Raw genomic sequence first — 13,872 nt, forward strand, 5'->3', positions numbered from 1 at the left:
ATCAACGCGCCCCTGCGGTCGACGCAGGATGGAGAGCTCATCCTTCCAAACCATCAGGTGAGACTAAGGAGGGGACATCAAGAGTGATCAGTGGGAAGACAACGCGAGAGGGGAAGGTGGGTTGACACTCAATTCCATGGGTGGTTAATTCCTCTTCTCCTTTGCAGAAGAATATTCTTGCGAGCAAGACAAACTAGGCTGAGCGGGCCAGTCCAGTCAGTCATCTCGGCGCTACACGTCACGCTGGTGGAAATAACAGCGGCCCAGTTCCGGTCGACGCCCCCGTGGGAACCAGGTGAGCGTAACACTTACTAAGTGTAATCCTTGACTGCTTCACAGTATGGACTCATTGTGGACGACTTACCCCACTCATCTTTCCTAAGACTATGCCTTGACCACTCTCCATGCTACCTTGATTGGTTTGGCTGAACTCCCAGAGTTTCCCCTGTTCGCTATAACTCGGGTGTCCTCCTAAAAATCTGTCCACCAAGCCAGAGTTTAGAAATCCATCATAACAGTCCGAAGGCTTCAAGACCATTGAATCAACCCTTTGTTCATTTCCGGTAGGAAAGATGTTCTTTTTTCTGCTTTACCTCCATAGACATCAATGAATCCTCCTCCATCAACCCAAGGTGCTGTTTTGTACCTCTGCTGACTTGTGGAGGTAAGTGAAGCCTTTTTTGCTTCAGTTAACTTGCTAAGCTCAACTGTTGCGGGGCACTGATCAGTCCCTATTGCTTTCAGTGCAGAAGAACTCTGTTCTACATTGTGAAATTATCTGTTTATTTTACATTACAAGCTTTACCTTACAGTGAGGTGTGGTAGGGATACTTTGTGTCCCTATATCCTTGTTTTTGGTAACTTTGTGGTTACTTGAGTGTCCAAGATAGTCTGTTGGCAGCAGGTATTTTCTCCCATAATTATTTTTATTTTCATGTGCACTTATATATTTTACCGCTTAATCCCTTTTAGAGTACCATATACTCAAAAGGCGGTGCCTTAAGATGTTAACCTGTCCTTTGGTCATCTTGTATTTTGTCCTTCTTCCTCTCCTCTGAGGGATGAATTTGCCATTTGCGCTAAGCACTTGCCCAGGCAAAGCTTCAGCTTTCCCGGGCAAACCAGAGGGTGTTTTTGTGGCCAGATGTGTGGGCTGGGACTGTCTGGTCCCAGTCCACATCCTGGTCAAAGTGTGCCTGTTGCTTGCTAGATTGTGTAGCTGGAGGCTGTCCACGATTGGACAACCCCAGCCAGTTTGAATGGTGCAAGCCTTTACCATTGGTGGGCTCCAGAGTGACACTAGCTTGAAATCTTGATAAAAGGAGGGTTTTGTCAGCCATTCATCAAATAGTCATTAGAGCCTAGATACCTAGGAAGAGAAACCTCTTCCTGAAGACCCAGAACTCATAGTTGCAGCCAACCAGCAGTGTCTTCATCAACCATTCTGGCAAAGCCCTACTCTTTTGCTGATCTCCAGAAGGCCTTCCTGAGTGCTTGACAACTGGACTGGTATTAACCTGTCTCGACCCCTGCTTGAGATCCTGCTCTTAAAAGCCTTCTGAGCTATCCTGGAAGCATCCTTTAGGATGACCAGCTTCCTTGTGTACTACCTTGCTGCATTGGTCACTGTCCTGCATACAGACTTGAGACTCTGCCGACCCTCCAGTTGAGAAATATGCAGTTGCTGCCCTCCAGCTTTTGTTTCCGCCACAAGGGTCGACTTCAGCCATTTATTTGCATTGGCCATCTCTGATCTCTGCCTATAATTATAATTGTATTTGTATACAGTCTGCTTATCTTGAATAATTAAGACTGCTCTGTGTGTACTTAACTGAACCCTTCAACGTCCTCAAAGCCTTACTGCTCAGACACACTAACTTGATATGTTTCATAGACCGTGTTTTTCCCATTTCGTCAGAATAGGGTGACATCTCAGAATCCGTCCTTAGGGCTAATTCTGAAAATACTTCTGAACAATTTCTATGGCTGGTTAAGACTCACTGTTGACACCGTGTTTAACTTGGGTAGGGAGGCCTAGCTCTTCCAATTTGCAACAGTTAGGATGTATCTCTATAATCTGGCCTGGTGGACAGATTTCAGGAGGCCACCCTAGTTATAACGAACAGGGAACTCTGAGAGCTTGGCCAAAACCCAATCAAGGTAGCAAAGGAGAGCAGTCAAGACTTTTCTCAGGAAGAGTGAGAGTGGGGTCAGGGGCCGTCAATGGGCCCACACACTAGAGCACACAATAATTCAATTTAGACTGACAAGTATAAAAATAGTTATTTATTCTATCGCGTTACTAAATGGTCAACCCTATAGAAAGCAATCTAATCCCCTTCAGTTCCCATGCTCTCATTGGATACCTTTTTTTAACCACCCCCCCTTTCGACATAGATTTGCATTATCTCATATTTACAGCACGCTTTTTTTGGGGATCTTTCTGTAGTAGATATGGCATCACATGGATGCTCTGTGAATGTGTAACCATATGTAATCCTATTTAAGTGTTTACACCAGTGTTTTGCTAAAGAAAAGTTTTTTAAAATGGAGAAACGCAGGGCTGTTATCTGAATCAGTTGTGGAAAATAAATAAGTTGCATCATGCGATTTGGAAATGCAAACACATTCAGATATAGTGGAAAAGAATTATTGGAGAATTGTCACCAACGCTGGGGTGGATACTGGTAACCGAAGCCTGTTCTTGTTTGGAACATAGGCCGACTCCAACTCCCATAGTTAAGTTAAATACTTTCACAACACTGCTTTTATTGTGGGAAAGCAAGATTTTTGGATGGTCTTGAATAGAGAGAACCTACCAAATATATATATAAATTGAGAAAGGAAATAAATCAAAATAATGGCGTGGGATGAGATGGTGTCCATAAGCGGAAGAGGCCCTTTAAAATTTGGGAAGATTTGGAAGAGCTGGAGAGAATACAGTAACGTAACCACAAAATTATTGGGTGGAAGGTTCTGAATGAATCTGAACACTGGCATTGCTCTGGGCAACCTTCCACACCACTGTTTTTTAGCCCATCTGCGCCATTGCAAAAGGGGTCCAGCCATATGCAAATCAGTCGGGTACTGCCACCAATGATAGCCCAGCCCAAACTGTTAGGCCAGGTCCCCTCTGCACCGAAACACAAGCAACCCCAGACATGTTTTGGCCTTGTTGGCAGGCACGTCATTTCACCAAAATGCCAGGGGTAGCGAAAGTGACATCAGACAACCCTGTACTCCCCCATCCCTGATGACATCACAGGAAGTGATGGCAAACAACCTACAGATTTTTTAGATGCATCTAGCACCCATATTTTCAGGTGCTCCTAATTTCAGCCAGATAAGAACCGAAGCACAGAGGGGGCCATGATTTGTCCACAATTACACATTTGGGGAATGCCATTTTCCAGATTTGACGTGGAGTCTATATGTAAAACGTACATAATGCAGTATTTCTAACAGGGTAACCGAAATCTGTAACGCAGGCTACAGCCAGTGTATGAAACTTCTATCGATCAATGGACACAGAAGTGCGTGTTATCTGTGTTGGTGCTGTGTTAAACAAGCCAACAAAGCACTGACTGCGGAGGCGTGTGCTGCTGTTTAACCAGGTGAAAGATGCTGCACGAACAAGGCCTGAAAATTACATAATTGACCAGGATTTGGTATCAACAAAAATCCCTGGTTATAAATGAATATATGATTCAGCTACCACTATGATAGAAGAAACCAATTATACTGGTATGCGTGCACATAGGGGAGTGCACCTGATAATGTTATCTTTGCTGCAGTATAATACCTGGGAAAGTTTCTTTCAATATACCCAAACGCCTCCCCATAGTTATTATCTAAGCGTAATACTGTGTGCCAGAGGACTTTAAAAAAAATAAAATAAAATAACACCATTTAATGTAATTGCTGCACACATAAATTCATAGCACCACACAGTTATTTAAAATTGAAAACACCCACAAGTTCTTCTCACCCGGGAACTTACTGGCAGACTCCAAGTCGCGCACTGCACACTACCCCTTTATCTGACCCAATGGTGCCCAATGGCGTAGCACAAAATTTGGCAGCTCCCCTGCGAGCCATACTGTTGTGCCCCCTGACCCACTCCCCCCCCCCCCCCCCAAACAAGCTCCTCAACCAAGCACAAGGCACGTCACACCCCGAGTCAGTCCGGGCCACCACATGTACAGAATGGCCATGACGATTATGCTGCAATGCTGCATGCACTACTGCAAGTGAAAGAAGCAAATATGCTTTTCAATCAAAGCTTAAATCTTTAACGTAACAGAAAGAAGGGGGCGGTGCCTGGTCCGCAAATATACCAGCCACCAGCAGTGGCTGGTGAGTTGTTTTTTTGGAGGGTGTAAATATTTGACACAAGTATGTCATTGCGACTGAGCATAGCGAGGGAGCCCGAACTAACGAAAATTAGTTTTGTGGGGAGGCCGGGGGATTCTTCTCCCACCCCAGAGTAAATGTTTTGAATAATAGGTTAACATGATGCATTACAAAGAACACATCCTTGGGAACATTTGGGTAAAAGGCCAACAATCGATTTTATAGGGTGTCTGGTACATTATGAAAAAAAGTACAATAGATGCAAGTCACCAAGAGTGCACAGGGCATTTCCAAATGCATTATCATGCCGGTCCCTGCAATATATGCCAGTATAAAAAAACATTTGTATGCTGGCTGTGCCATACATTTCCATGCTGGCTCCACCAACATATGCTAGTATTCCCATAGAAGACGATACTTATGTTCGCTTTAAGACGTTTTTCTATAGTATCATTACTGGCACTGGGCACAAAACTGGCGCTGCCATTATAGGCCAGTACGCCTATGTAAGTACATACTCCCATTGGTTTGGCCATTAAAAGTGACATGGCACAATAGGAAAACATGTCCAAACTGGTTCCAATGTAAACCAGTCTAGACCCACAAGAACACTTATCATGCTTGATTCATCATAGTTGCTCAGTTGATAAAAAGTCATGCTACAGTGAAGAATATACAGGCAGCTGCACCAAAATATCAGTCTAGTGCGGTAACACTACTTATCGTGCTTGCTTTTTAAAGATGCTGACTAATAAATGTCATGCCACAGTAAGCAATGGCTAGACTGACAGCACCAAACCAGTCTAGTCAGGGAATGGCCCACATGAACTTGCCTTTGCCCAGAACTACCAGTAAAACATGCAAAGTCAATAAAAGATGTGGCAAAAATGCTCCAGTGACCCTTGTCTCCCCGGGCCTTAAACACACATGCATCCCCTTTCACACTCAGGGCACTCACCCATACATCTCCTCTCGCATTCACCCACTCTGGATTCACCACACAGGCACACACTGAACCCCACTCAGTCCATTCAATCGCACGCTACCACATGTATTCTCCTTCACCCACCAGTCACTCAATCATAAACCTTTTCTTACCTCTACTCACTGCATTTTCTACACGGGCGCCGCGCACACACACCCACCCAGAACATTCAAAAGCACATTATCACATTCATACTTATTCACCCCCCCACCAGTCACTCACACACACCTTCTCTTACATCCACTCATTGCATTCTCTACATACATGCACTTGACACATGCAGAACACACATCATATAACACAAAACGCCTTCTTACCTTTTTCTTGCAGCTTCGGTCCATCCTTTCAGGCACACGGGAACCAGAAATTTGAGAGCTTCCTGGTTCTTGTATGTGAGCTGCAAGGAAGCCAAGGGAGAAGCGGTTGGAGCCGAACGTGACATGTGCCACATGTCACGGTCAGCTCCAACCCCTACTGAGTGCCTCCCCGGCCCAGGCTTCACCCTGATGGGCGAGCACTGGGCCGGAGACCCACCAGACCGGGTGTGGCGGGTCCCCCTGCACTGCGGGTGGGCCCGCTACACCAGGAGCACTCGTTTTTTTGGAGGAAAAAAATATTTATTAAAACTTTTTGGAAGTTGGGGCACAAGGGAGTCCCAGGGGTTTTAACTGTGGCCACCAGGGTGCGCAGTTGCGAATCCTGGTGACCCCTAAATGACGTCCCTGCTTGTTGGGCCTCCTCAGTGAGGTGCAGTTTGGTTCCCTATGGCGCAGCGAGCAAGGGACCGACGTCTGCGCAAACCCTCTCTCTCATAGTGGGACAAACTGTAACCAAAAAAGTGATGGGTGGAAGGATTCGAATGAATCTGAACCACTATTATTGCTCTGATGAAGCCCAACAAGGCTGAAATATGTTTGTGGATGCTTGTGGTCTCATGGAGAAGATATGTGATTTAGCAGTTCGGGCTGGACTGCCCCACTTGAGGTGGGACCAAGTCTAATTTGCATATGGTCTTTCCTCTTCTGTAATGGCTTGGCAGGCGATGAAAGATGGTCTGGAGGGTTGCCCAGAGCAATGCCAGTGGTTAAGATTGATTCTAAACCTTCCAGCCATCACCTCATGTGTTTTGCTAGAGAATACAGTCATTAATTAACTGAGCAAGGTGTTGACCGTGTAAAAAAAGAGAGATGTAATCTGTCGGAAGGGCAGGACATGAAAGCGGTCACTGGGACTTCAATGGACCTGCAACCTCAGGACAATATGGGAGGCGCCTTGTTGAAAAGGAATATACGACTGTGTTGTGTTCAGACAATGCTACCTGTACTGTCAGGTGTTCAAATTGCACTTACATTTTCAAAATGCATATACCTTTTTTATGTTTTTTACATTCTTCACAAGCAGCAATGATTTATTTATTCATACATTTGGAGGAGCGCACTTAACCCATGGGCCTCTAGGCGCTAGTTAGAGGAGTTAAGATATTACACAGTTAAACCGTACACAGTCATTGAGGCTGTTAATGAAACAAGCACATTTTTAGTAATTTCCGGAGCAAGAAGTGGGAGAGCTTAGCTTAAGTAAACATGAACTCTGGGTGATTCTTTTAAGATGCCCATTCTAGGTACTCTGGTGACTGTGGGACATATTATTCTGTTTACTTTTGCTAACATTGCTGAACAGATGATTACCGTAGTGTTTATAATCTGTCTTGGCTGCCCTTTTTCCAGCCAAATTGATGATGATTGGTTTATGTTCGATTGCTAGTTCCTTCTGATCTGTGTCTTGATTCATGAAATTCATTCTCTCCTTGCTTCAGAACCAGAGAATGTGCACTCTGATGCCTGTCATTTCTGATCTCTGTACTGTAAATTATGTACTCCGTTCCTTTTGCCATTATGTTCTGGTGTTAATTTCTATGTACAGATCCGGTTACATTGCCACTTTGAATCTATATGGAGATTTTGTTATTTGTTGATGAAGTTTAATGGTGGACCATTCTCAAGATATCTACACAAAATGTGATTGTATGTTGGAAATGGTATCAAAGCTGGGGTGTGGCTTTTCTGTTCTAAATATTTACTTCTCTTGCAGGGAGCCCTTCTTCTGTGTCCCATCACATTCTGACTGTCAGTGATCCAGATGTTGTTCCATTAAGGAGGGCAAGACGGCACAGCCCGATGAGTCATGGTACCACACCTCGTTGCCGGATTGCATCACCCCCACTGACGAACTCTGCAAGCACTGTTGTGGCAAAACTCAGCCCTGCATGTCCAATTTCGCTCAGGGCCGGGTCATCGAACTCCATTGCACTATCTGGCCCAGATTCCTCTTACATTTCAAGGGTCCATGAGCTCAATAAGTCTACCTCATCTGGGTCCATCTTGCCTGAAATTGACATTGCAGTGCAGACCTCTACCTCAGGGGCACAGCAGACCGTCCACCATCATTTGTCAGGTGCAGAACCTTCCTACATCTTAAACAGATCTGGGACCCCGTCTGAAATGCATGGGTTGCTGAGCTTTGAGTCCCCGGATGTTGGTGCATACCAGGATCTTGAGTACTGTGATACAGTTGGATCACCAGGTCTCCTTTCTCCTGGGGGTCCACTTGGGTCCATTGTTGAAGATGGACAACTTGTACCCGGGTTTTGTGCAGATGCTTTTGATGACAGTGATATGGAAGTTGTCTCATCATTGAACGTTTCAGACTTGGAGTTTGATGAAAGTGTGCTGGATGTGAACTTCCAGGATGATCACCAACAGTGCCCCACACACAGTGTGGCAAAAGCAGACATTGCCAGCAAGTTACGGGATGGGTCCTCTGATAAAGGCACAAATATTTCCGGCCGCCATATGGTCGCTCTGAATGGTGCGGAGAGCTCTGAAGATGATGATTCCCAGAACTCTTACAGCTTCTCCAGGACTGTGGTAACCCGTAACCTGGATCTTTTACCTTATTCCGTGGATTTGCAGCTGCCTCACATTAAACAACTGGATGGTATTGATGATGGCACAGAGAGTGATACCAGCACTGCCAATACCAGCACCTTGGAGAATACGGTTTCTCATATTACTAAAACAAGTATGTTGAATCTGTCAGGGCCTATTCAGGGAGGCGAAGGTTCAACAATTATTAGAACATTGTTGCCCCAGCAAATGAATGCTGATAAATGTCAGGTTTCCACAGAGAAGACTCCAGAAGATCTTCCCTCTGACATTGTGGACTTTGTCCTGAAAGACTTCAGCTCTGGAACACAGGCGTTCTTTAGTGAGAGAAACCACAGTTCTCCCACTTTGTTGCTGCCCAATCCCCTCACAGTGTCGGAGAATGGTTCACAAATTGTCCTCAACGTAGTTAAGCTTCCTGAAGTCCTAACCAAACCAACAAAAACCTTATTGCAGTCTCTGCCTGTTACAAACATAGAGCCACTTCCTGGTGTCCCTTTGAAGGTAGGGGGAAGTATTCCTGTGGCTAATGGTGACAATGGACCCCTTTTAAGGCCTGAACAGCTTATTGCCAGTAAACCGCCAGAGCCGATGCCTGCTTCAACACCAACGTGGCTGTCAATTGGATGCCATCCTATAGATTCCAATCTCAAAGTCATGAACCTGAAGGATCCTCCTCAGCTACAGCGAGTGTGCACTCCCCTCTCGTTGTCACCTCAAGTGCCTACTTTCACAATGGCTAAACTGGAAACCCCATCTGTCGTGGTTAATAAACCAGCCCCCAATGTACTCATGTTGAACAAACAGGGTAATGTTTTTGTGAAAGTGCAGGCCAACTCATTAGGTCCTACTGCCCCAACACCAGACCGACAGATCATCACATGCCAGCCAGTTCCAGTCAGTTCAGCTGCAAGTGCTCCAGTGGTTAGTTGGGGCGGAGGGGAGCAACACAACTTCCAACCTGCCATTGGGGGCTTCAGTAACCAGCATAGTAGAGGAACAGCCTGCCAACGCTTAGACCCCACCCCTACATGCAGTATGAGAGTCATGGTAATCCCACAGATACGCCCATGTTCACAAGTTGTTGAGAGCCATGCCAAGGGGACCCCCAGAAAGGTAGCCCCCTACATTAAGAAGTTAGATGGTGAGCCAAACCTGGGCGGTGTGTCATCATTAAACCCTGCACAAAGTCAACCAAACCTGGGGACTGTGTTTTTGAGGACCTCTACCCCTCTTGGAATTGTAAAGCCTGATGCACCCACTTGGACCTTTAGGGCACCTCTACTGAGTGTGATGCCAATGGTTAACATGATTCGGACAGACGGCCCCAGTGGTCCTTCCCCTTACACCATTGGAACTTCCTCTGTCATGACACAGTCTGTGGGCCTACAGCAGGCATGTGTCCTCCACCGTTTGCCCATAACATCTGGAATGGTGACCCTTTCTACAGGCCTCTCCACCCTCAGGCCATCATTGCTGCAGGGAATGTCGAACTTTAACCTAGTAGAGAGCCCTGCCACCCCACTCCAGGTGACTGCATCCCCAAAATCAAATGGCACTCCCACCTCTCCTATGGATGCTTCTCCATTTGTGCTCAATCCCTCAACACCCCAGCCAGCCATCTGTATGAAAAGAGCTTCAACATTCAGCAATCAGTCAGTCACCAAGAAGCTGAAATTAGAGGAAGAGATGTTGCTACCGCCAGACCTTGGGAGCTTGCCGATTGCAGACTGCACACAAACTATATCCTCTCCAAACAATGTCAGGTATGTCTGTCAGGAGAATGTATAATGAATTATCACGTGGAGATGGAAGACCTCTTCAAAACAAAGTCTGGTTTGTTTGTATGGCTGGGCTATAATGTATAAGGTTTGTTCCGAGGTATTGGTCTTTCCTGGTCTCAAGGTCATACAATACATAGAGCAAGGGTTTTCTAGACAAGGTTTAATTTACTGGCTTTGGCTATTTTACCCTTATTTGCTTAGCTAAGGTTACTGATGTATGAGTAATTGTTTATTGTTGTACATGGCAAGAATTCCCTGTGTAAGCAATCAAGGATCCCGGAGTGCCTAAATGTTTAGGTTTGTTGGCATGCATTTGTGTTTGTAGCTTGTTGTCCTGCTTGGGCATTGTAGTTCACCTGATGTGTTGGCTTTGTGGTCTTCCTGGATTGTTCTCAAGACCTAAAGTTACAAGCAGTTAAACGTTAAATGTCTGCAGAAGACTGTCACACTGTAATGGCAACATTTGGACTGGTTGGTGAAGGCCGTTCAAAGTCAGATCCAGTCCTCAGATTGGTATGATGCAACCATTCCATTTTAGGCACGATAATCTCTCTGTACCTGGGGGGAGCACAAATGCAATTCTGCCTCTAGGTTCCTGCTTTTTGGTTTACTTAATGGTTTCCCTGAGGGGCTCATTTCCCTGAGCCCCCCCTCGACCCCCCAACCCCCTAAGGCTTCATTGGCACCGAAAACTTAGTATTCCACTAGAATCACTAATTCCTCACACAGCATGCTGTGTGAGCTGACCAGCAGATGCGAGAACTGGGTTCATGCTATCCTGAAGGGGATAGAGGACATCTGGTGGACATGTTACACTTGTCTCTGAGCCATCAGATGAGCACTCCTGAGGGAAAGTTGGGCAGAATGTTTGGAAAAGGAAAACAATAGTTGTCTTGCACCAGTGACAGAATTAAGCTTTTGTTCTCAAAAACCATATTGATTCTACTCACAAGTGACACTAACATTGCATCAGTAGTTACTAGACATGACGAAAATGGTGGCACAAGGATTTCAAACTGGAATAGTTAAAAACATATACTGCCCTACCAGTAGTGTTTAATTATTGGTCCCCTGGAAAATGATTTGCATTTGGCTCCAAGTGCTCTTATCTGTACCAGGACTGGCATAACTACCAGCTGGGGGCATAAGTTGACGATCAAGTATTCAAGGCAGTTATTCAAGTCTCGCCAGAAGTCTGGTCATTCAATGAAGGAAGAAATAGTGGGGGTAGCGTGTGGTGTTACTTGACTAAAATTCGACTTGGTACAAAAATATTTACCGTTGACCATAAAACGGTGTGATCAAAATCCACTGAAAAGTCTTGAAATTAAATGGTTAAAAGTACTAGTAAATAGAAACACATAGGTCCAGTTATAGTGGTTTAACTTTCCTGAGCTCTTCATGTGGGCATGACATGAGAACATACAAAGTAGACTTAGGAGATCTACAGAGACATTCTTTTCATTGGTTAAATTCAAAAGATGGTCGACAGCAACTTGATTTAGACAATTCAAGATAGAGGGTAGCCCTTCCCAGTGAGACTAGGGAGGTGAACTTGCTACGGAATATTCCCTCTAGGGGTGGCGGTAAGCGGGATCTCACAGGGGAGACTCCCTTCTAGGCGGTAAGGACTCCTGTTCTGTGATAGAACTCCCTGACCCTCTTGCCCTTGAGACCATGTGTTAGGGCGATGTATAATTTGTATGCTTCATCCCTTCTCCTAGTGAAACCCCCAGCACCTTTTGCTGGACTTCTGGACCTTTTTCTGAAATCCTGAATGAGTGGAGCCTTTTTCCACTCATTCATTCTTATGGGCTCGGTCTTTTGGAACTCTATTCTTTCTATTTTACCTGTCCTATGGAGTCTATTTTATTCCATAACTCTTAAAGGCATCTGCATTTTACTATTGCTGCACACAGCTCCTTATGGGCAGTGTTGCTGGGGACCCTCAGGGTTCTCCTTTGACATTATTTCCTTTATCCTAGAGTAACTACAGTTCTTAATCTCTCCTAAAACTCTATAGTTTGAGAGATTAGCACACACCACTGTATGTGGAGTACCAAAGGGATGCATAGTATCCCCATTCCCTCTGCTCCTGTGACTTTTTAGTCACATTGACAATCTCCTAGTTATGGCTAGTGGCAGTGGACGTGTTCTACCAACTATTGTATAATTATTCTACCGCAGGCTATGTCCATAGCCTCGGTAGTGCACAATAGGGGCACCTAAGTACCAATTTCGGACCACCCTTCTTTTCTCACCATTTCTAAAGTGGTTGTTCTTTGTCAGGTTCCAACGTTGGTTAAGCCGCCTTGTACCTTCCTTCCTAGAGGCTAATAAGTATCCAAAGGAACTTTTGACTTCTGCTGCTTTCCAAGACTTTAAGGCTCTCTGAACTGCCTTTTAGCTAGGGTTGTGTTTTGGACTCTAAAAGACTTGCTGTGCAGGGAACCCACCTTTAGATCGTGACACTCAACTTGGATAACACTAACCAACTGTATTCCTTCCCAAAGAAATGGCTATCACATGCTGACTAAATGCAATTACCGTTTTACTTTGTGGGCGCGCGTTATTACTGATAGTACGGTAGTCCTGTCAAACTCCTGTATCAATTGTATGCATTCAGCAACTTCCAACTAAGAAAGGTCATTTTGAAAGTATTGACAAGTGTACCTATGTGTGTTGATTTATTGTGCTAAGCATCTAACTGTGACTCTTGTGTAAATATAATCTATATTTTAATGTAAATGTTTGTGTACGTTTTTCTTTGTTGTGCATTATTAACTGGGTTCAGTGTACTTACCTACAGCTCACATCTTCCTCTTAAAATCAGCCTGAATGCTCTGCCACTCTACCAAGGTCCCCAAGTAATACTAAAAGAGTTGGGGGATCCACAAACCACGCGGCGTTCTAAAGTCTTGCTTCCTAGTGGGACTTTAGGAAAACTCCCCTAACACTATGAAACCCATAGTCTAGTGAGAAGCAGTCTGAAAGCACTATTGTATATTATTGCAATACTCCTTTCTTTCTTCCTGTTCGAATTGATACCACCAAGGCAAGGAAGACCAAAATCGACATAGTTTGATCTCAAGTCATCTTCCAAGCGTACTGTGAAGAAGATGATTGTTGGAGTTATACAAAAATCTCCTTTGCCAAGTACAGAAGGTACTGGCAAGAGGTGGCCCAGAGGAAGCGTGAAGAATACACAGTAGACGCCAACAAAGGACCATGACACTCCACTGGCGAGGACCCATCTGTATGATATAAAATTGGAAAAAGGACTTGATAAGAGAGGAAGCAGGTGTGAAGCCTGGCAGACATGGGGAGTTCGAGCCTGGAAGCAAGAAGCTACGTCAGAGAAGCCAACTTCCAGTCAGGACGATGCAGACAGCAGGGTGCAGGAGTCCTTAGCAGGCTGACACAGGGTGGGCCTGACTGGAAACTGAGAACCGGCTGGTAGTGTGACCTCGAGGAGGTTAACTGAGCAGTCCATTAACTGCACCAACACCGGAGACCCTGTGAAGCCAAAGCACGGCAGCAGGGTGCGGAAAGAGAAGCCAGGAGAAACACAGCGGCCCAACACCCCAGGAAGAACCAATAACGGGCCCACATTAGAGAAGAGGTTGCAGGGGTCACAGCAGGCCCAGTAGGGGATTGGAGAAGGGTGCTGAATGTAAATAAGGCATTAGGAGTAATCTACTTCATCTCCAGAATTGAGATAAACGTACCAAGTGTGGAGATTACTTCCTTCTTTCAGTTGTTGTGTCAAAGAGACTAAAAGTGAAGACATGTCAGGAGTAGCCTC

General features: G+C 45.2%; 1 protein-coding gene across 4 annotated transcripts in view; it reads left to right on the forward strand.

The window, feature by feature from the left end:
- KMT2B (lysine methyltransferase 2B) overlaps positions 1-13,872 on the forward strand; it is a 1,990,704-nt gene that overhangs the window by 1,427,141 nt on the left and 549,691 nt on the right. For all 4 annotated transcript variants that reach the window (XM_069604859.1, XM_069604860.1, XM_069604861.1 and 1 more), the window contains one exon: positions 7,430-10,049. In XM_069604859.1, coding sequence (XP_069460960.1) covers positions 7,430-10,049 — 2,620 coding nt within the window. The remainder of the gene's footprint in view (positions 1-7,429; positions 10,050-13,872) is intronic.

Source organism: Ambystoma mexicanum, chromosome 1p, assembly GCF_040938575.1.
Source record: "Ambystoma mexicanum isolate Mex_15411 chromosome 1p, UKY_AmexF1_1, whole genome shotgun sequence".
Lineage (NCBI taxonomy): Eukaryota > Metazoa > Chordata > Amphibia > Caudata > Ambystomatidae > Ambystoma > Ambystoma mexicanum.